This window comes from Mastacembelus armatus, chromosome 17, assembly GCF_900324485.2.
Source record: "Mastacembelus armatus chromosome 17, fMasArm1.2, whole genome shotgun sequence".
Lineage (NCBI taxonomy): Eukaryota > Metazoa > Chordata > Actinopteri > Synbranchiformes > Mastacembelidae > Mastacembelus > Mastacembelus armatus.
In genome coordinates, this window is record NC_046649.1 from 19,190,164 (window position 1) to 19,213,739 (window position 23,576).

Sequence of the window (23,576 nt, forward strand, 5' to 3'; positions counted from 1 at the left end):
AGATTTAGGCGTTTATTGAATCTTGTTATGCATCCAATTTTAAATTCTGCAAAGATTTCACACCTCAATGACTCTGACATAAGCCAACTCATCGGAAGAAGAAAAGAGGCATTTTCATGGTTATAAGGGTTGTACATAAAAAAGCTGATATCTCCTCTTATCGTACCAGTCATAAAACAAGTGCTTAACCCTCGTAGCAATGTGTCTAAAGTCGTAAATCCTCCTAAATGTGTATTCACCGCGTCCGTGACTCGTTTTTGGAGGAGTGACCATGAAGTGATTCTGTGGATTATGAGCCTGCTACAGTCACACTGTCTCTCTCCCCATGCCTCATTAACATACACTGCCTTTTTCTTCAACATGAAGAGAATGAATGCTTGATTATCCCAGATAATCATTTCTCCCTTTCATGCCAGTATTCAGTCAGATTTATGTGACTGTGTGGAAGTGCACTACATGCACTACATGCAAGCGGGATTGCAAGCCCCTTTTCTGAGGCCCCCTCATGATGGGCCCTCCTGTAGTACAGCCAGTGGTTCTGAAAGAGTAATAATTACTCCGTTTTCAAGTGCTGGCTCTTTTCTTGGCCTGGTTAGAATCACCTGGAGCCTGCAAAGCTTTTGCTCAGCTCCAACATAGTGTTCTGGGCCATGGTACCAACTCGATGCTGCTGAGGCACGGCCATGTCAGCACTAATGAGAATAGCCACCAAAAATCGAAGGCTGGCCAGTCAAGCTCGTCATTTTCCTGTGGCCACCCCTTCTCATATCAAGAGTAGATCAATTCTTTACTCACAGCCTTCCAATTAGAAGAGCACACAGAGTAATGAGGACCTCTTGCATCTCAACAAGCGAGGCTCAGTGAATATAGTGGGCAAGTGAAAGAAGGATTTATAAACAGTGAGCTTTAACTAATCTAACAACAGCTAACAACAGTGCAGAGTGGCAGCTCTCATTAGTGCTGTCGGTGTGGTGAAGGGCGAAAATTGGAAACGTGTGTGTGTTTGTGTGTTGTATATGTATGTGCAATCTATCTTTTGTAGTGCTGAAAAGTTTAGTCAATCGATTAGTCAATGCAGAGAAAATTAAATTACAGTTTTGGGAACTGATAAAATGCCAAAGATTCACTGGCTCCAGCTCATCAGATTTGAGGGTTTGCTGCTGTGTGTGTTACCTATGTGTAGGTTTATTATACATGAGTTATAGAGTTTTGGTTTATCAAAACAATCAGGTTTAAATCACCACATTTTGATGTAAAAAATGTTGGCAAGCATTATTATTATAGCACTATTGTCAGAAACTTTATATAAAAGATCAATCACTTTGAATTAAAAAAATAAAAAGACATAATTGACATAAAATCATTTCAATTTCAGCTCCAGTATGTTCATTCATATTATGAATTTGTCATTTGGTATTGGGTCCAAGCCAGTGTGTGTGTGCATAAATGTGCTTTTGCCTGATTGAGTTCTGGCAGCCAGGCAGGTGCTGTGTTAGAGGAGGGCGCAGCTGCCGCCAGACTGTTTGCCTGTCTGGTCAACATCCTGACAACAGCTGCTCGCTGACCCCCGCGTATGACCGCCACTGCCATCTCCACACTGTCACCCACCTCCAGCCAGCACAGAGCTCCGTTCACAGCCCCTTCCAGTGCTCCACTGCTTCGATAAAACAATAGGACCTAGAATTGTTAATATCCTGTAGTGTTACAGCACTTGAGTGTGTATCACATCAGTAATCCGCTTTTTCAGTGTGCCTGCTAGGGCTGTTGAATAGAGGATTACTGTACCTACAGGAATTATTTCATCAACACAAGCTGCTGTTGCTTTTTTGAAGCACTAACTTTTAAAAGTTAAGTAACATTCTTATTGCTATAATACAGCGTGTGGCTTAGTTGTACTGTTGCAGAAATGGTCTTTGGCAAAACACAAACAGGACTGAATGGCAGCCATGGCATCCATCCTCTGCAGTGCATATAAAAAGCATGTTCTCTGTAGAGAATAAAGATTGTTTGAATGACTGCAGAGCTCTTGCTCGATACCTTGAACATTTGTCTGACAGGTTATCATACAAGATAATACTAGATAAAACCAGATAAGCATAAGATAAAGTATCATAACTTCAGTGGAAATTAGCAGGTTGGATTTTGTGCTATGCTGCCAAGTTTCTCAGGGTGTCACAGCTGAGTCAGCAGCTAGAAACTTCAAACTTGTCATAATTTGTTGGCCATTTGGTCCTGTGCATCAAGGTGTTATCACAGAATGAGTACACTAGAAAATGTTCTAATAAAATCCGATAACAACCTACATTGCACTTGCCTCTTTGGATGTAAGACCGTAATGTTTATTAAAACTGATATTTTATTCAGATTTCCGTCTAAGTTCTTTTGCAAAACTGTTTTTATTTTAGTTTTTTATGCAATAAAATCACCTACATCTGGTATTGTACATGCAAAAAAAAAAAAACTAAAAATAACTCTGAGGTCTCTGTTCTCTGAAACTAACACAGGAAAACCCATTTTCTACATCTCATCTGATGTCTTAAAATATTACAAATGTCAAACAGAATTACAATAGCAATATTTTTTATACTACAGCATGAGCCCTGTTGTCTGTTGTTTAAATTTATCTGAGCATATTGCTACTTAACTCAGTTAAACGGCTTTTAAGACATAACAAGAGACCATAAAAGAGCATCAAAACAAGCCTGTGGCTGAACCCAGATTTTGGATCACCTCATTGTCCTGTCTGGCTCCAGCATGCAGACTGGTGTACTGTGTATAAGTCCAGGAGAAGACCTGCTGGATTAGCTGGTTCGCCTTAGGTGATGTTTGATGCTAAAACAGGAGGCTTAGATTAGTGGCAGTTTAGGAACCTGCGATGGAGTTCACCGTGGGGTAACCATCTGTTGAGGGAGAGCCTCCAATTCTCTGTAGGACACCTCAGCCTGCTCCTAACGCGGCTGGAGTCTTTTCCCTGTCCATGACAACTCTATGACATGTAGCCAGGTGCCTAATGGCATTATTCTGTTACATGTGTGTGTTCATTAGAGCTACTCATTGTGGCCTCTGGGTCATGTAACAGTTGTAGTATGTGATGAGGGTAGATTCCTGAGTAGTTCCTTAGAAGTGGGTCATAGCTCTTTGTTTACAGTCGTGTGTTGTTGGTTGTACCAGGAGACGGAGTTAGCAACATGAAAGACATCTAGGTGAGATAGCTGAAGTGGACTTATGCTGCTATGTTTAAATGGTAACTAAAACAAAATGGAACATGGACTCAATAAAAGAATAACAAATCTTTGTTATTGAAACAGCAAAAAGAAACTCCACATGATCTGAAAGTCACTGTGACTTTGCATTTTGTCAAAAGTGACTTAAATGGTGAACAGAAAAGTATAAAATTATTCTTAGGAGCATCAGAATTTTTCATTAACTCCCCCTTAGATGTTAATGTATCTTCCCCTTACCAGGTTATATAATATTGTATTCCTGAAAATTTCAAGAAGCCTCATTAAACCAGAAATGGTACACGGTTTAAGCAAGATCAGACAAATATTGGTGACATAACACAGAAAAGGTCATTTTCAAGGTTGTCACTGAACATCACATTTGTCCGATAGAGATAACCTTGTGCAGGAGAAGAGAAACCTGAGAATATTTTTCAGACAAACAAGCAGATTGAAGGTTCAGAGGGCTCAGAAACAGATTTATTTGAACTGTTATGCTATTCACTATGGAGTATATAGGCTTCAATTATAAATGCAGTAGAGCCATTGAAAATGGTTCTGCTGTTTGTCTGCCAAATATGTCAGTTTTCTATCATTTAAAAGTAATCCTTCATTTTAACCATGTACCTTTAATCGTTTTTTGAAGGTCTCTTAGTTTGAATAGACACTTGTATAGTGGGTCTGCTTGACAAAAACTCTATGTGCTATGTGAAACAACTCTCACGTTGTCGGCCCTATTGAGTCTGATATTAAATGATAGTATTTTAGGTGCCACTTCAGTTATTTTGACAATAGTATCAATGAATTAAACATCTGAAGCTGTTTGAAGGATTGCATTTATTTGTCTTTGTCTACTCATGCCCCAAGTAATGTTTATCTACTCCACCACAGTTTATCATCAGATACTGTCCATTTTGTTTCACCATAAAATGGATGTATATTAATATAGAATAAATATAATGTGGCCATTTTTTTCTGTACTGAATACTTTAAAAACATTTCACTCATAATATCTATAATACATATTTCCATTTATCGGGTTGAAGTATTGGTTGTTAGAGGTTCACACATGGAAAATAAAATCATTTATGACTTAGTAGTTTTAGGCTTTTCCCATCAATTATTTAAGTTTTTGATAGAATTACAAAAATATGAGTTAAGAAGTTAGCAAGCTCTTCATTTAGACAACAGAGATGACAACTATCATTGTCAATTGCCTGAGGCTTTACCATAGAAATCCTCTGATTGAAATCAATATATTGTTCAGTGGGCGCAGCATTTGCCAAGGTCTGGATGACTTCATTTACAGCGCTGCTAAAAGTTGCCATCACTTTCAAACTGTGCCCAATTACGTAACTGAATCAGTGTATTGCCGATGAGATGTTCCATTCACCAAGCTGGAAATATTGATTGGTAGGTGCCACTTCTTAAACACCTTGATTGCTAGAAAACATTATGATTTTCTTCTTGTGCTTCAAAGGGATTTAGATGTGGTTGTTTAAAAGAACAAATCAATTTTGATCATCATGTTTGTTTAGTTACGTTTGTTTAGCCATTTATATATCAGGATTTTGTGAGAATATCAGTGCTTTTAGCACAATTGAAAATACATAATTGCTTTCTGTATTGTGAAGACTTTTCATCAATTCACTATTAAAGTGTGGTGTCTAATATTCATCAAAAACTTATTTTTCTTTCCTAGAGCCCCCAGTGCCCATTGCTCCACCTCAGCTGACTGCTGTTGGTGCCACCTATCTTTGGATCCAGCTCAATGCCAACTCCATCAATGGGGACGGTCCAATCATTGACAGGGAGGTGGAATACCGCACCGTGTCAGGCACCATGTACGACCTGCAGCCTGTAGACAAGACCACTCACAAGATTGGTCACCTGGACCCAGACACCGAGTATGAGATAAGTGTCCTGCTGACCAGACCTCTGGAGGGAGGCACAGGAGCCCCCGGACCACCTCTGAGGGCCAGGACCAAGTGTGCAGGTAAGGCTAAAAATACTTTACTTACAGTCCACTGGGATATTAGGGAAATCATACATTATGTTGCTTTACAGTGTCACATGAACAAGGCTTAGAAACCAAATCATTGTTCATGCTGTAGGTGTATATGTGTGTAAATACATTCAGGATCTAATCCAATTTAAATATCAGAAAGAGATCTTTGAAAATGAGCTAAATGTAAACTGTCATGTGCTTTATCCATTTAAATGCTAAGTGTAAATAAAAGGGCAAATTGCGTCTTTTTAAGCAGGATATAGACTATATAGATCTATTGAAAGCTTAGTCATCATGTACTGTGGAGGGCATCTGAAGCTAAGTTCAGGTAAAGTAAGTTAGCTTTTCTAACAGATCTCTAGTACATGTCAGCATTGTAGAGGGAACTTTGACAAACAAATGAAATCACGGACAGCTACATAATGCAGAAGTTTATGTGTTATATCCAGGTTTCTGTGTCAACACATGTATGTGGCACAGAACATAAATGAATATGTGAAAGCTGCAGAAAAGCTGTTATAAAGCTTCAGTTTTAATAATAATTTCAAGGAGGTGGTGCAACCGTTATATATTGCATTGTTTTCTTTGCCTCAAGGTGATAACATTGACACGCCATTGAAATAGCACATGTATAATTGGCCTAGCTGAAACTCCATTTTGTGGAGAATCTGCAGCCTGTTTAACGTGAATGAATGAGTTTGTAAATGAGCTACATTGCAGTGCCATTAGGTGCTTCTCATCTAGAAATAAAGATAACATCTCTGTTACAGCTAAAAGAGCTAACAACTGAAAAAACGAGGTTCACTGTCAGCACTTTGCAGAGTTCCACCACAATGACTTTCTCATACAACAGAGAACAAAAGTGCCCCACTTGAATAAACAGAGTGAAATTTACAACAATAAGAGTGGTCAGAGCAGTTCAATCAGTCCATTTATTTTGCATTTTTAAACACGATTTTATTACTATTGCCATAGGCTTGTGTATTTGAATTTGTAACACTGCTAATTTTTACCAAGAAAATATTTTAAAAGTATTCCAGTTTTTGCAAATTACCCTCTGCATACAATAAATAACCATCGGGACTCCAATGGGACTCCATTGGTAAAGATCCATTGTTTTATCTAAAGCATTATTGCATGTGAGGTGAATAACTATAGCTCACAATTGCCCAACATATATCAATGCCAGTTTACTTATTTTTCTAGAGCAGACAAAGCCCTTGTGTTTTCATTGTTCCATCTATAGATCTTCATTAATGTTTTTGGCAAATTGTCTGTTTTGTAGAGTAAGTAATGTATTTTACACTGGGCACCTGGAAGATTTTAAGTTTTAAGCTTTATGTGTAAGAGACAACACCTGTATACCAGTAAAATAATAAGTAAACTCATTTAACTTACCATGCTATGTGGAACATCTCTGTTTCACAATAAGTGATATAATTTATAGTGACCTCCAGACATACAGTAGAGCTGAAAACTGCCCTGTCACATAGTTGACTGTATAAGTACTTGTTTATTTAGCTTAATTCTCATTCCAAAGGCCCTGCAAGCTTCTTAATCTATCAGCAACACAGATTTATATCATGTGTGAAGCACAATGGCACCTTAAATTTGGATCATTATATTGCTGCTAGATTGTGGCCATTCAAACTTGAACATATACATAAACACTTTGCAAATGCCTGATGATATTGTACAAATTGCCCTTCTCACAACATTAACCAGCTAAATTCCCATGCTGCACTAGGATGCCAACTCTAGGAACAAAACAAACCTAGCCTCAGCACTTTACCGGACTAATGCTGTTTGGTGTCCAGAGAAATGCTGATGAAAATGAGATTTTTCTCCCCTCCGAGCCCAAGGTGTAACCCCCTCTCCCCACTGTGAAGGTCATGAGCTTATTCATTTTTGTCTGGCTGATAGGGATGAATGGCTCTACCTGTGCAGCCTTCCACACCAGCCCCAGCTTCTGTGGGGGGTCCTGCCCCTTGGCCACCCTGCCGGTCACATTCGGGGAGATTGATGGCCCCGACTCCTGAAGTGTGTTTGAGGAAGCAGCTCTTGATCTTGTCCGGCTCTCTGCTGGTCTTTCCCACTGACAGGCTGGGCCTCAGCAGAGCTCCTAATTGAACAGTTAAGACTCACAGGGCTGTGTGATACATCACTGTTGATACAGACGGGCCTGGAGACTTGCTCCCCCTCTCTCTGCACTGCTGTCTAGAGGCGCTAATGAAAATCTGTGGCCACTTTAGAGGGCTGTCTCATAATTATTCATAGCCATGCCTTGGTCACTTCGCAAACTGCGCAATGTTTCTGATGACAAAGGATGTTTTAATTCAATCTTCTCTAAAATGGGGAATGTATAATGCAAGGACGCCACCAATTCAATTCAGAAGCAGGAAGAAGAAAGGGGTAGCCTTGAAAGGTTTTCTTTCCTATGAAACACTTCCATTACTTTCCTAGTGAACATCAAAAGAATGTTTTATCCAAGGCTCCATGATTGCTTTAGGGCATTATTTGTGGGTTTCAAGGGTTTGTAGAATGATTTAAATAACATTTTGTGTTTGCATAGCCTCACGTCTTTGGACCGTCAATGTCAGATTTCACAACTTGTTACAATTTGCTGTTTTCCTATATTCTAGTGGCCAAAATTACTTGCCAAACATTTTTGAGCTAAAAGAGAAAATCATTTGGTTGTGTTCTTGTCTTCCAAGTGAAATTTGTGTCTGTGTGAAGTTGTTTACTACTTCAGAGTCCTCCATGCTTGGTAAGTGCCTCTTGAAGGAAGGCACTATATTATCAGGTGGTGCCCTAGGATCACAGCAGGGTGCTCTGCATTTCAGCAACACTACTGAGAGACCATCTCATACAGAGAAACCATTTTCAGCCCACACTAGGAAGGCAGATAGGCAAGCCTTAAACAACTACTCCTCTGCAGTCTGAGTTGTACTTCAGACCTGTGTGGAAAAGTACTTGCCAGAGCCTTTTAACTTGCTTTGGGTTAAACAATTAGATGCATTTTGAAAGTGGTTTTGTTGTACGTTATGGCACGCATTTAGAATACCTTACTATTCTAAAAACCCACATTGACTGATGACAGTTACTTTAATGTCTAAATCCGTCGGCTCTTTTTCAAAATCATGTGAGGCTGATTGAGCCAGAAGAGTCTGCACATAGCATGTTTTCCACACAGCATTTGTTTCTGATGCAAAAGAGATAAATTTATACAAGTTTCCATGGTAGAGGAACAGTCTGTGTGCTGCATCTCCACCCTATGGCCTCCGCTGTCCCACTGGCTCTCAGGCGCTTTAAAAATGGCATTACATGATGTCCATGCTGGGTCCAAGCACCTGCTCAGACTCCAGCATTTGCCAGCTCCACATCTCCATCTATAAGTTGTCTCCATCTGTGCTCCCGTACCATGTGGGAGTAGTCTCATCTGTTTGTTTTTACTTTGCCATTCTGTTGCACTGAGTGATATTAAACACAAGGGAATCAGCGTTAATCAGGGATCAGCCCTCACTTAAACACTCGTTTAGAAGTGGAGAATAGGGAGGAGATGCACAATTATATTTATCCAGATCAAGGTTGGTTATTTGCATTGTTGGGTATTGTTGGTTATTTGCATTGCATTTTTGGAAGACCAGGTCTGTTTTGATACAAATAAGAATGACCTGCAACAGTGTCTGGCAGCATGGTGATGGTAGAATCAGTCTATTTGCTAAGTATCAATTATTTGTCTTAGGGACATCAGTGCAGGGACATAACACCTTTAAGGACAAGTGTGAATTCTGTCTCAGTGAATGTAAAAATTATTAAATAATGTCCCTTATCATTTTAAACTTCAACATACAAGGAGGAAATTCTGGGAGGAAAATAATAATAATAATAATTAATAAGGAAATACTGTTCTCCAGCTTGTAGAAACACAGAATTGATCTCTAAGCACACCTCTGTGCATAGTATAGTACCGTTTAACAAAGTACCTATGGACAGTACAGTCTAGTGCGTTGTACTGTGAGGAGGTTATTCAAAAGACAAAAAGAAAATGTTGCTTCTGTGCAGATTTGTAACATTTATGCAAAATAGAATATTTTCACTACCAGACCAAGTTTCTGATTCACACACAAACTTTAGAAAATGCATTTTCCTGTTACATAGGCATCGTAGACATAATTACAATCATAAAAGCTGTACAGTCAACTGTCAGGTAATGACTTTCACTGAAAATTTTACCTTTTCTTTCACCGTTTTTTCTTGTAAGCCTCATATAATAAGACTAATTTACGTAAGTTATGTTATGTCATTCTTTTTTTCTGCTATTGTCAAAAAGGGCTTTGAAAAGTAAAATCTACAGTATAAAAGGTCCTTTTCTCAAAGATTTATTTTAATTTGTCTAGAAACCCTTCACACTGATGGACAAGAAAATGTAATGGTCTGACTTAAGGACAGTCATGGCTCACTACTACAAGTTAGTGAAAATTCTTCTTAATGTTGAAGAGCCCAGTTTTGATTGTTGGGCTGGGCTGTCTGTTTACTGTATATCCTGGTTTATATTAAAACTCTAATTGCTGCAGCTGCATCCAAAGACAGAGATACAAAATTACATTTGTTTACTAAAAAGGTGTGTAGTTTTCAAGTCAAGTTGTGGGATGCTATTGTTAGTCTGCTAACCAGATTAGTTCCATCAGCTTGCATTATTTCCTCTCACAGTTAAGTGACTCAGTATATCTCTCCTTGCCAATTCTTGTCTAACCAAGCCTTAACATTTTATTAACAAAGGGAGAATGATGACCTGTCAGCTGTAAGTGCTATTTTTCCCTCTATAGCTTCATGGATGTCTACAGGGTAAATTGCCTCAGTGAGGGTACCCTAACCCTTTATGAATGCTGAGATTGAGCAGATCGTTCTCTCCTGGCCAACAAGGAGAGGAAATTGTTTGCTAGATTTGATGTGTCTAATTAACACTATTGTTGCCTTGAGGCATGAATAGAAAGCCACTTCACCTCAGCATCTCAGATAACATTGGTCTGGTTTGTCCCCTACAATGGCTTGCAGTCATGTGACCTATAGGGTGTATGTGTTGTCTGTGGCAAGCAGAATGAAAAGCCTTGGTTTGAGGCCCATTGAATTTGTGTTCTTTTGTCAGTCAGAGAAAACAGGGTAGATTGAGTTTGTGGTGTGCTGGAAGGTTATAGGAGGACCACAATAAAAGTCTTTTTATCACAGGCAGTTGGAAGTAGAATGGCGAATTGTGTTCTATGATATTGGCTCCGTGAAAGGCAAATGGTGTTCTTCTCAAGGACACGTCTTCAAACAGCTGCTGTTGGAAAAGAAAGAAAGAGAAAGGGAGACTCTGCATTTATAGTGGTTTCATTATTATTATTTCCCTCATATCAATCACTCCATCTATCTAGTCCCCAAACACGAAGGAATTGAGAGAGTGTGCACAAACGATACTCTGGTGACAGTCACATAAACATTTCTTATTCCAGAGCTGCCTCCACTGCTCCTCACAAGCAATTATCATTGAGGATGTTTGTATCCTCAACTCTTAAACCTCAAGAGAATGATAAATAGTGATAGTTTAGTCAGGCTTGGGAAGATCCCTTTTTCTGCTGTGTTTAAATTTGAACTGAAAAGCTTCTCAAGGTCTTTAAATGTTTCTATTCTCCATGTTTAATTATTTATGGTCTATCTGCTGTAATTTTTGTCACAGATTTTCTCCATCCTTTTGCTGAATTATAGATGCCCCATTCCCCTTGCTAGGCATCCAGGAAGCACTCATTCAGTCTGCTTGTATAACTCTAACTCAAGAACATTTGTGTATCTCCTCTTCAACTAAAGGACAGGAATGTGAGGAGGACTGCGATTTATTTCCTGTATTCCCCTACCTAGATAGTGAGATGTTAGATCTCATATATCTCCTAAGTAGGTGGTTCAGAAAATGCAGAAACCATTTCACAAAGTCAAGTGCTTCACTTTGATTTACACGCTGGGTAACACCCTGACTTGAGTGCGACACATGCAGGTTTTGGCGACAAATGACAATGCCACACAGGCCATCTGGGGAGTGTTGAATTTGAAGAATCACCTTGATAACCTCTCACTACTCCTGCAGAGATTGCGTCCCTGTCAGTAAATGAGGGTGGTGTTTTTTCTGGTTTTTTTTGTTTGTGTGCCCTAACCACAGGCATTTTCCTCAGGAACGTCAACACAAGCAGCAAAGCCTGTTCTGGCAGTAAAAATGGGTGTGTGAGCATGTGTATGTGTTAGGACAAGTGGGGGAAGACGGGGTCAGTCTACCTGTCACTTTGACCCCAATCACCACACACCATATTAGTGGAAACAAAATGAAAGATTGATTTAACCAGCTCCAACCTGCAGCCTCCTCTCTTCCCATCATCTGGCTGTCCATTTGTTTTCATCGGGTCGGTGGGCCCGCTTCCCTTCACCTTTTGCCTCTGAGACACACTTTCCAGGTTTGTTGTAATTCCTCTAAATGGTCAGTGATAGCAAAGACTACCTACCGACGTTCATACCCTGTTATTTATTAATGCTAGATTTTACATACAGCAACTGCAAAATCTTACTTGCTCCCTGTAGAAAATGCTTTAGCACTGACAATATCCTCTCAACTTCTGCAGCATTGTGCTTACTTCAAGTTCATCCAACTTAATGCATACTGTCAGCTGTAGTGGGCTTTCAAATACTGTGCTACCCAGTATGTCGCTGAAAACGTTGGAAGTAAGCATTATTAATTCATGAAATTACTGATTCCATGCAAATGTACAATATATACAGATTATCACACATACCAGTGGATGCATTCATAGTGAGCATTGTGTCTCCATACTGTCATATAAAAGTAGTGCTTAATGCTTTTTGTGTGTTTTAACCCGTATAACCCAAGTGGCATTTTAGTCAGTTTACTGTATTTTTGGGCATGTACTTTTGTCTCTGTTGGATAGTCACAGCTGGCACACTAAAACCAGATACATTGTCAGTGCATAAACCTCCTAGGCTACTAGGATTCCCTGCCTGGCATATTTTCTGTCAAAACTTGCACCCCTTCTTCTCAGTGCCATAATTCAGTCAACACACATATCACATATTAGATATTTTTGTAATTAATATGCATTCCTCCAGTATCTATTGAGCATACACATTTAGAGATGAAGCAACTTTTAGACACATAAAATTAACACAGTAAATGATGAAATTTACAAAACATCCAGTATATTGTTTATTATAGTCACAGCAGTTGGTGTTAGTTGCAGCACAGTGTGGTCGATCGCGAACGAACACAAGCACAGGCAGTCCTGAGTCTTGTCATGCTGGTCTTACTTTCCCTCTCACACTTTTGCTCTGCCTTTTTATTCAGTGCTGGGAGAAGGAAGGCATTCACCCATTCATCTCCAACCCACAGCTTCGAGGGGTTAATCAGACAAGGTGGCAGCCTAGCCTGGTCCAGCAATGGGGCTCATTCTGTGGTTTCAATTCGATCCAGCATGTTGTAGGCCCCTCTGCCCCTCATCCTCACCCTTCATGGCAGCCCCATTTATCATGGCGCCTATAAAGAAGGACTTGATAGAGTGAGGAGCGACCACCACCATTCAATAAATCCTTGTGATTATACACCCCCTCAAGGTATGGGCAAAGTGCCTGTCTATGTGCGTGTCTGAGCATGTAGGCATTTTGTCTCTGACTTTGTAAATGGTGTAGAGGGTGATGTAGAGGCTGAACATGAGAGGTCCATGTACAGTGCCTCTCAATTCCTATCAATTATAACGTGTGTACACTTGTCAACCTCAAGGCCAGGTTTGACCTGTTGCATTTGATGGCAATGAAAACCTTGGCACCTCTGTCCTCTCCCTCCCCTGCGTTAGCATTCTATCTTCAACCCCCTCTACTCACCCATCCACCCACACATTGACTCCCTCCATCTTTCCCTTTTAACCCCCTCCCTGCTCTCTTTCTCTTCCTCCAGAGGATTGCAAAGAGGAGCACTCTAGGAGGGTGATGGAGCTTTGATTGTCGGTTATCAAAAGCTATCATTATGGCTCGCTTCTGCGGGATATGAAAATGATTTCCTAAGTGTAAAACCCATGTCATTACCTCAATGGCCTCAGTGCTATCACTGAGATGTAATAGAAAGAGGCAAACAAATGTTCTCGCCTCCCAGCCCACCCATCTCAAAAAGAACAGAGTGAATAACACACAGCAATGGAGAGATAAGTGATGGCAATATCAGGCCTCAGTGCCTAGAACGGAACACTTTACATGAAAACAGTCCGTCGACCAGGATTTAATCTTCACTGTCATGTTGTTTTGGTACTGTCTTCAATGAAGGCACATATGTGTGACAAGCCCTGCCTGACAGTCTCTGGCAAGATATCCAACAGTTTGCATGCCATCCTGTGAAAGTTGAGACATTTCTCCTTTTTCATCTCTGAACAACATGGCTCCCTCCTCTTTCTCCTTAACCTGAGCACTGTTTCATCCTGATGAGATAGAGACTGGGTTCAGAAGCCACATTGACTTGCTGGGGGTTTCTAACCATTGGGGAAGCAGTCTTTTCTTCCTTTTCCTGGTTCTGTTTGCTGAGCAGGGAGGTAGAAGTCTATGCCAGCAATAGGCTTTGTTTCTCTTAATCAATGTGGCTCTGACAAAGATCCTAGCTTTCTGAATGACTCGTTCACTGTGAAGTCTGAGAAAGATCTGATAAAAAAAATCGTTTTTCTGTACATATAGCCATTGAGATGTCGTAGAAGCAGATAGGTGCTTCTCTTGATGTGCATGGACATTTCTTTTCCTCATATAATACCATACAAACCCTAGGAAACACACATTATCCCTCCCATACACACACAGACCACACAATTGTCTCTCAGTAAAGTGGCTGTGCTCCGGACATGCCCAATTTGTTTCCTTTCATCCAGGACTAATGTCTCGCTCTACCCAGGGGCTAAGTGCACCATTTGAAGCCCCCTCCAGGACAGACGGCTGCAACATGCGGTTATTTGTCTTTTTTGTATCATGTTTAGAGAAATCATATTATCGCTTTAGCTGCAGTGGTGTGTATGCAGGGCCCATTCAAATTAAAAAGAGGCAATAATGTGCTGATAATTTCTAAAAACATTATTTAAATGTCATGCTGTAATGACCAAAAATCACTAATAGTTCTATGTAAATGTCAAACTCAAATTATTCAATTACATTGGTGAATGTGGGGCAGGTGATAATTTATCCACCGCTTGGAATACCAAATCTGGTTCTCACTCGAGCTCATTGTGTGTGGCCTGGCATAAGATAGACCTCAGTAATTTCCTGCTCCAAGGGATGCTTTCATACCCATTATTATAACTCTATTCCACTAGAAATATCTGCCATACTGGAGAGATATTAGAGTCATATTTTCAGTACTTTCACCCCAATGTTGCCCTCAGTGTGTGATAGCTTGTGAGAATGATATAAAAAAAAATATTTTGGATTTCAAGACATAGTCCTGTTATTCCTTGTTATGATTTGTGTTTGTGCTTTTCACACTGAGCCTCTTACTGCTCGGTCAATAAAACTAAACTAGCAGTCACAGTAGACTGGGGTAATAGGCTCATCTCATCAGCTGTCATTCCTGGGCCTATGGGCCTATTTGAAAAAGGCTGTATAGCCTCCATCGATGCACGAAAGGATTTTTAAAGGATATCAGCCATTCAACCGGACCCATTCATTCCAGATTAAGTGGAAGATGAGGTGAAGAGTGTTTTTTCCCTCTTTTTTCTTTCTTCAAAGCCGACCATGGCCTGGTTCTAAAATGGATGAGACACCTTGTTGTTCATGCAAACAGATGATGTCTTTCTGAGTCACGGGGTAGAATGTGTGATTGTGTGTCCGCCACAGATCTTCACATTTTACTGTCTTACTCAGATAGCAGGCGTTTGCAGTGCAGGAAGTCAACAGGGCAACAAACAATTAGCCTTTTTTCAAGAAAACTTCAGAGAGAGGCTTTAGAGCTATAGGCTGTATGAAGAGGTGTTGAATAAATGGCCAATATTCCTTTATGTAACGTTTTAATATTACTGCTGGCATGCTATGAAAAATACCTGTTTAATCTTATCACCACGTACCATAAATAGATTTAAATGTGTATGTACTGTGTGTCTTTTCTCCTTCTTTATGTGGCCTGGTTTAGTATCTCCCAAAATTTTCCATAAGTGATTCCCATTCATGTTGGCCTCTCTGCATTGGCCAGAATTAATGGGTGGTGGACATTATCTGTGATGTTGGGCAGAGTTTGGAGTGTGACAGTCTCCTTGAACGCTCCAGAAATTAGACTTTCCTCCTAGCTGCTCATGCACTGCTGCTTGAGATTCACACTTTGGTGCATTTGTCACTTTAAGAGCATCTGGTTTAATTTGATTTCTGTGCCTGGCCACCCTGCAATTCTCTGTGCTTTTAGTGTAACCGTTGCCTACTGGGTGCGGCCAACAGATAGTTCCGCAAATAAAGGGGTTTTAACGTCCTATTTTCTGGATGGCTTTCCCAACTTTGCAACCAGTTTGAAGAGGCCTGTTTTCCTTTGCCAGTTGTTCACAGTTCTGTGTTAAATTACATTTTGCATAAATGGTGGATTACTTTGTCAATTATTACATTTATCCACACAGTTTCCTAAAACAGTGGAGCTGCTGTTGTCTGATGGCATTTCTTTTGAAAGTTTGGCTGTTCAGCTACCCACACTGAAGGTACATATCTTACATACCAATATTTCATAATTTCAAAGGAGTACTTTCACAGAGCATTTCACATGTAGTTTTCTCAAGGAATACTCAAGCTGTAACCTTGATATAACCTCAGTGCGTTAAAAACAATTTTTCGTAAGCTATTGTCTAAATTTTTGTTAAACCTGATTGACATACTCTACATGCTCTGTTTGTTCTGAGTAGACCTATGGTGACAAATCCCTCTTAAAGAGAAGCTATTTTTTACTTTTAGAAAGGTGTTTTTCCATATTTCAGACATACCTTATCATTTGTAACCTTTGTGTGTGTTGCATGTACTGTATGCTACACATTGATATCCCTTTCCCCATCTGTCTTCAACAGCTCTTCCTCTGCCTCCTTTGGGGTCTTCTAATGCTATTTTATCTGCTCTGGGAAAGCGCAGTATAGATCACATCCGTTGTTTCTCCTTGTGAAATCTTAAAGTGTTCTGTCTTTCATTCAACTAGCAGGCACCTTTTTTTTTTCTCTTGTCTTTTTTCTTGGGGCATTATCCTTCCTATCTTGTAGAAGACTCCTGTCATATACTGTAAGTCATGACCTAATTCCCTAAAAAACATTTTTTCATTCTTGTAGCTTTTCTGCAGCTCTGCTTAGAACTTTATCTCATATTCCTGTAAGTTAACTTAAAAAGGATTGTTGATGAAAATTGATTAGTTGGATGTTATATTTCAGTAGGTGTCTTCTAGATATAGGGAAAAAAACAACCAAAAAAAGCCTTTAGGAGAATCAGATTAAAAAGTTGTCAACAAAGTTGTTTGCAGATTTGTACTTGCAAATAACATGAAAATCATTTCTGTAGAAATAAACAGCATGTCTGTCTGTATAAATCAACAGCATGCTGGAGCTCCAGTCCAGTCTCCCCTGATGCACCTCCAGAATGTTAAACATGGCTGCTGTGGCTGCCTCTGAATTGCTGGACTGTGTCTCCTGGGGAACAGGGAAATTGAGCCCTGGCTCTTCCTAATAGGTGGTAAAGTGTTAAGTTCCAGAGAAATGGACTGCGAATTTAACCTGGAATGGAAATTGATCCCATTACCTTGTGCTTGGGTTGCTTTCCTCCCGTAGGAAGAGAGAGAGGGAGAGCAAGAAAGGGAAAATAGACAAGGAAAGCAGAGAGAGGCAAAAAGGTGAAAGAGAGAGAGTGGGAGATGAAAATGAGAGAGAGAAAAAGAGGAAATGGGGAATGGGAATATTAACAAAGGAGATGGAGAGAGAGAAGGAAGGTATAAGGAAGGAGAGAGAAAATGGAGAAAGTAGAAGAGAATCGGCATGGAGACAGAGTGTGTATGTGATTAGAGGTGATAGGATGGCAGTGGGGGTTATGTCCTGCCTAGATTGACAGGCTGACTGACTCTGTATCAGTGTGGTGCTAATAGCTGACCGCCACTGGGCGAGATGGAAAAGAGAGAGAAAAAGGCAGGCCAATAAGGCTGAAGGTGCACAGGAATGGTATGCTCTGAAGGGATGATACACCTCCTGCTGAGGGTTTCCACCAACAAACCTGTGGCATCTTGGTGTGTGTAAGCTGCTAAGACCGACTTAGTGGTAATGTGAAGTAGCAACGCTCACTATCAGGCTGTGGCTTTAAAATTTTAAAATGTGTTCAGAAAATATAAACTCCAAACAGTGGAATTAGTATTTCAATATTTGCTAACTGATGCATACACCTCAGTAATTTGCTTTGTTTTGTCTTGTATTACCTGTAATTTTACATTGCTTCATTGATTATCTTGATGTAAGCTCACACTGCTGTCTCTCCTGTCCATCCTGCCAGAGCCAATGCATGGTCCACGACGGTTAGAAATGGTGGACATCCAATCCAAACAGGTGACAGTGCGCTGGGAGCCTCTGGGCTACAATGTGACCCGCTGCCACAGCTACAACCTGACCGTCCAGTACCGCTCCAGGGTGGCTGGAAAAGAGGAGACCCGGGAGGAGGTGTGTTACGACACGCAGAGCCACGATCCTCAGCACACCATCCACAACTTGACACCCTTCACCAACCTCAGTGTCAAGTTGGTGTTGCGCAACCCAGAGGGGGTGAAGGAAAGCACTGAGCTGGAAGTTCAGACCGATGAAGATGGTAAGTGTGATGGAGGGTTAATTGTTGTACAGCTCTGGGAAAAATGATACAAGGAACTGAACTGATCTAGTGAGACTAAATAAATAAAGTGAAGCACAACCCAAATAAATTACAAAAACCATAGCAATATACTAGGAATTTTTATTTCGGTATTTATTATCTGCTTATGAATGCTTAACATGTGAAAGGGGTCAAAATAAAGTGTAACCAAATTCAATAGGGCAATGTCAAGGTAAAATATGAAATGTTTCCATGAGCTTAGTAATGCCTTCTCCAAATGTGCCTCTGTTCCATTATTTTTGGTATTTTACTGAATAGCTTGAAATGAAATGAGCAGAAATGGCTGAAAAATTGATTTTATTAAAGTTGTGACATTTTGATATTTAGGAATAGTAGAGAATTCTCACTTGATCAAAAACAGCACAATTTTGGGCATTTCCAAACATTTTTCAGGAGAGCACGGATGTCAGACAGCACACCTGTGTGTTGTATAGCTATTTCACCTCCTTCAAAGATGAAAGATCTTCTGTGTTGCCTCAGCAGACACAGGAAATGAACTCTATAGAAGTCTCAAGGAACCCTGGCCGCCAGATAACAAACAGGCTCAGCTGACGAAAAGAGTCTTGTCATGTCTGGTTCAGATACCTCTGGTTGGAAACTTGAAAGTGGCAACTGTTTCTCACTATCTGACTGCTGTGTGTTTCTATGTGTGTCTTTGGATCTGTGTGCTTAGGGTCCCATGGGAAAAAGTGTACAGACAGGGTGTAGCTGTAGATGCATTCTTGAAGATAAATCTTGTGAAAAAAAGTTTCCACATCATTCTGTTTCGCTTACAGAATGAAAGCAATTCACATGAGGGGTTATAGGACTAGATCTCTTTGGCAGTATCTCAGTACAAGTAAACATTGCCAAAAGATTAAGATCCGCACTATTCCCATGGGGTTACTAGTTCATCTTTGTTTGCAACACGTTTCTATATACACGAAAAGTGTTCAGTTTTGCCGCATGCTTCATGGCTTGTTTTTAGTGACAATAGCATCAAATAATCTGACAAAGTCCTATTAAGATGTGTGTGACTTCGGCTCATGGTCAATTGTGTTCCGAAGAGAAGCTCTTTGTTTTATGCATGTGAGGATGAGGATGAGATGCTGGGCTAGATCAATTTTGACAGAAAAGACTGAAACTAAGTAAGAACTGCTTTCACCCAACTTTCATTGACAACAATTTAACTTAACAAACAGCAGATGGAAAAAAATATTAATAAACATGTTTTTATTTTTGCATGAACTTGTTTTAACCTTGAAAATTGCCAGTCTGCCACCAGTTTTGAGAAACAAATTTGTCTGTTGATTTCCCACAGTGCCGGGGGCTGTTCCTCTGGAGTCTATTCAGGGCAGTGCCTATGAGGAGAAGATCATCCTGAAGTGGAGAGAACCCGCACAGACCTATGGGATCATCACTCAGTACGAGGTACACAGACACCAGCGTTAGCACAATGTTAAGGATATCGCACACTCTTTAGGGTGGAAGGCTACACACAATTGCTTCCAATATTAAGCTGTTTCTTCTCTTCCACTGAGAGGTGGAATTTCTGGCTGTTAGTTTTAGTTTCTCTGTTTCTTACTTTTCACGACTATGATTGGCAGCAGTTTATGGCACATCCAGAAAAATGTTCAAGTTGATTTTTTTATATATATATAATATGAATCACTGTTTTCTTGAGCCTAGGACATGGACAAAGGGGACAGCAAAGATGGTATAGCAGTATAGAAAGGGATGTAATATTTCATAAAGTGAGATTATCTCTTAAACCAGGCTTATTCCAGTATTCAGCCAAGATACCATAGAAATGTATTCTTTCAGTACCACCTGCACCCGGTCTGAGAGTTTTTGGGCTTAGGTTCACCTCAGGCTTAATAAGTGCTACTTCCTACCAGACTAAAAGAGAGTAAGTCCTCTGAAGTCCTTCCTGTGCAGACTCTCCATATAAAGTATATATCAAAAAGTAAAATATCATGGAATTCAAATCAGTTACTTTGGTGGGTTCTTTTTTAAATTGTATATTTATATTCATCCTAGACATGTTAGTTTATTTCTTGCACTCCTGATGATAAAACACTTATTGATTTCACAAGTCAATAATGGAACAAACTGACCTGACAGCAGAAATGAGCGATAGAAGTTATTCAGGCGTTACGCAGAAGATTTATTTAACATGATTTTGGTGAGCACCTGACATGCCCTATAGCACCACAATGTGAAAATGTGGCAATAACTACTGGATGGATTGCAATGATTCTATACAAACATACATGTTCCCCAAGTTGTGAGATCTTTAGTGCTGCCCTGAAGGTTCCTCCAGACCATTTTGTTGTCTAGTACTTTGCTTTATGACCAAATGCTAATGAGGTTACCCTAAGCTGTAGTTACGCTTTGGGTAATTAACTCAAAGTAAGATGATGAGCATGTTAAACATTCAACCTAGCAAACATCAACATGTTAACATTGTCAGTGTAAGCATATTAGCATGCTGCAGCATTTAGCCCTATGTACTGCTGTGCCATAGTACAGCCTCACTGTCTATTAATCCTTTATATTAAATAATGCAGAATCATTTCTATTAAAATCATCACAGTTACCTCCTTCACTACCTTCTTAATCTGAATGAATATCTCTGTAATCTGTGACAGGCTGTGTTTTAAAGTCATTAAGGTAATCTTTGGCTGCTTAAACCAGGCTTTAGTCATTTTTGGAACAGCTTGAATCTCAATCAGTTTGTTTGTCAAGTGACAATAAGCACTAGTTATTGTTTACAAAGAAAGAATCAACTTCATGCTGCCGTCATCTTCTATCCATTGACATGGGCGACCTCTTAAAAAACACAGTCTCTAAAGCACATATCGAACACATATCACGATTCATCCACCCGCAAATGTTGACACAATGCACCACTCAGCCCCTGCCAGCCTTGTCCAGGAGCTACATTGAGCCTTGAATAATAGAAACAGTCTCCACACACACACACACGATTTATGTACACATTGATCTTAACCAGCTTATGGTGGAAGTAATCCTCCAGCCTTTCCCACAGATTGATTCTTCTCTGTTGATTCTCCCTGTTGTTTGCTCATGCTTAGTATTTTGACTAGGTTAGCAATCATTGACAGGGCTGTTTCTCATACGAGGTGAGCAAATAGAATAGTAAAATCGGAGAAATCAGGATCACTCTGTGCACCACCATGCTGTCAGGTGCCTGAGGAAACTGAAATATGAAGTAAATATTTTTTAGAAGCACAGTTATGTTTCAATCAAAACAGGGAAGTCCCAAAGTCAGAATCATAACACAACCCTGTTTATTCAAGTGTGTGTAGTGCGTGGTTGTGTCCTGTCTATGGCTGTGTTGCACTTTAAGGTGCAGGCAGAGTGCAGGAAAACAATGTCCATTAAAACAGTAGATTTACCACACATTTAAGCACTTTTGGAGAAACGTGTTTTAGTTGTTTATCTTTTTAAAATTTTATGATACAAGTAAAACCATTCAGAGCAAATGGCATTGTTTGTATTGCTGCTTTGTCAGTTTCACTCTTATTTATGTTGAAGCAAATTTATTTCACTTTGGAAAATATCCACTCCAAGCTTTTATATTCATATGCTGCATCAATTATGTCTGCGTGTCTGTGCAGAAAGCCTTAACAGTATAGTAATGTCTAGTTATAATAAGCATGAAGTGGTGTTCCTGGTGTTTCTATACAGAGTTTTTCTATACAGTAAAGCATTATTATAGAAAATATCCTAGGATTGGAATTGTTATTTTAGAGTAAAGTAGTATTAACAGTCACATCATCACATCTTAAACAGGGTGACACATGAGGAAAAGTCTAACAAGCCAGCAGCTTGTGCCAGGTGTCTCTCCCTCACCCCTCTACAGTCTGACTCTGTGGTTAAAGAAAGTAACCCAAAATGTATTCTGTCAGTATTCCCCAGAAGTTGCTTCTTATAAGTCAGGACCTTGCTTTGATTTAACATTATCAAAGGACTCAAAGTGAAATATGTCTGACAAGGGCTGATATGGAAGAGATTTCAGCTCTATTCGTTTTTGACCAAGCTTTGTGAATACTTTTTTTCTTGGTAACTTTTCAGACATGAGCCAACATCTTTTTAATGGCATACAAACTATACTCCATTTGTTTCCATTTCTTTAGCTATACAGATTAAATATAATGTAGCATTTTGTTTATTTCTAAGGTCTGTATACATAAATGATTTTCACAAAATGAAAAGTACTATTAGTAATGTTTATTTTCCTTAAAAGCAAAGTTTGCAAACCAGCAACCTTCTCAGATGACTTGAATTTACATTATTAATGCAGGTATATTAGTGAGGGTTACAAATCTTCTGCAAATAAAAATGTTAAAAATTTTCCACTCTACTGACAGGAAAAGGGAATACAACATCTTTAATCAACAATTATTTTGGATTCTTCGCCGCTTTTACTGCACTGCAGTAAAAGTGCTGGAGATTTATATTTTATGAATCTATTGTCGACATTTGACATTTATCTCCCTCTGACAGAAAAAAAAATAACATCATTTTAAAAGCTTAATATATCAGGTCAAGTAAAAGTTTCAGGCAAGCTCAAATTAATGTGCTCAAATGTTCCCTATTATTTTTCCCATCAGTTCCATTATAATAGTAAAAACCTGTTCATGTGCCCAGTGTTGACAAGTCATTTCAAAAATGATATTGGGATATAGGATTTGGCATCACAGACTCATTTCACAGACAAAGACTAAATGAGAAGGCCTCGAAGCATTTCAAAACTTGATGGACACAAATTATGCAGCACTCCAAACTCCCTTTGTGTTTCTTAATTGGAATTATAATGGAGGTTTTCCTTTACGAGCAGAGGCATTTTCTTAAAGTGGGACTTCAGAGTTATTCAAAATGGATATTAGCAAAAACACTCACCTTAATGCTTCCCTCTGGAGCTGCCTGTGTCTATTAATGGAGAAGAAATACATTAAGTATATTTCCTCTCTCCTGGAAACCACAAGCTTGCATCAGCTTTGGTTGAAAAATATCTATTCTGCTTTTAAAGCTGGATCTAACCCCTGCTACCCAACAGCCACCCACTAATTTTAGAAATGTCAGCATAATGCCTTGTTGACATAAAGTCAGATACACATAAAGTGAAAGTGTCTCTTCTGAACACAGGACTTTTTAAAGATTACTGTGTGACATTTGCCTTCACTGGATAATTTGGAGGCTTTAGAGATGCCACAACCCTGCCTCCTACAAATTACAGTTATATAAAGCAAATTTCCTTTGTCAGGTACGTTTTGTGGAAATATCATTGCTTCTCGGACTGTGTTCAGTGACAGTGTATCTCACAGGAACATTGCTTGGGGGTAACCAGGGTGGTAGGTGCACAACGCACAAGATTTTCTATAAGAGTGAGGTTTGCTCCCTGAGAGCCATGTGTT

At 39.6% G+C, this 23,576-nt stretch overlaps 1 protein-coding gene across 5 annotated transcripts in view; it reads left to right on the plus strand.

The window, feature by feature from the left end:
* LOC113134759 (protein tyrosine phosphatase receptor type M) overlaps positions 1–23,576 on the plus strand; it is a 138,227-nt gene that overhangs the window by 50,882 nt on the left and 63,769 nt on the right. For all 5 annotated transcript variants that reach the window (XM_026314262.1, XM_026314263.1, XM_026314265.1 and 2 more), the window contains exons 7-9: positions 4,924–5,217; positions 17,785–18,093; positions 19,454–19,563. In XM_026314262.1, the coding sequence (XP_026170047.1) occupies positions 4,924–5,217; positions 17,785–18,093; positions 19,454–19,563 (713 nt within the window). The remainder of the gene's footprint in view (positions 1–4,923; positions 5,218–17,784; positions 18,094–19,453; positions 19,564–23,576) is intronic.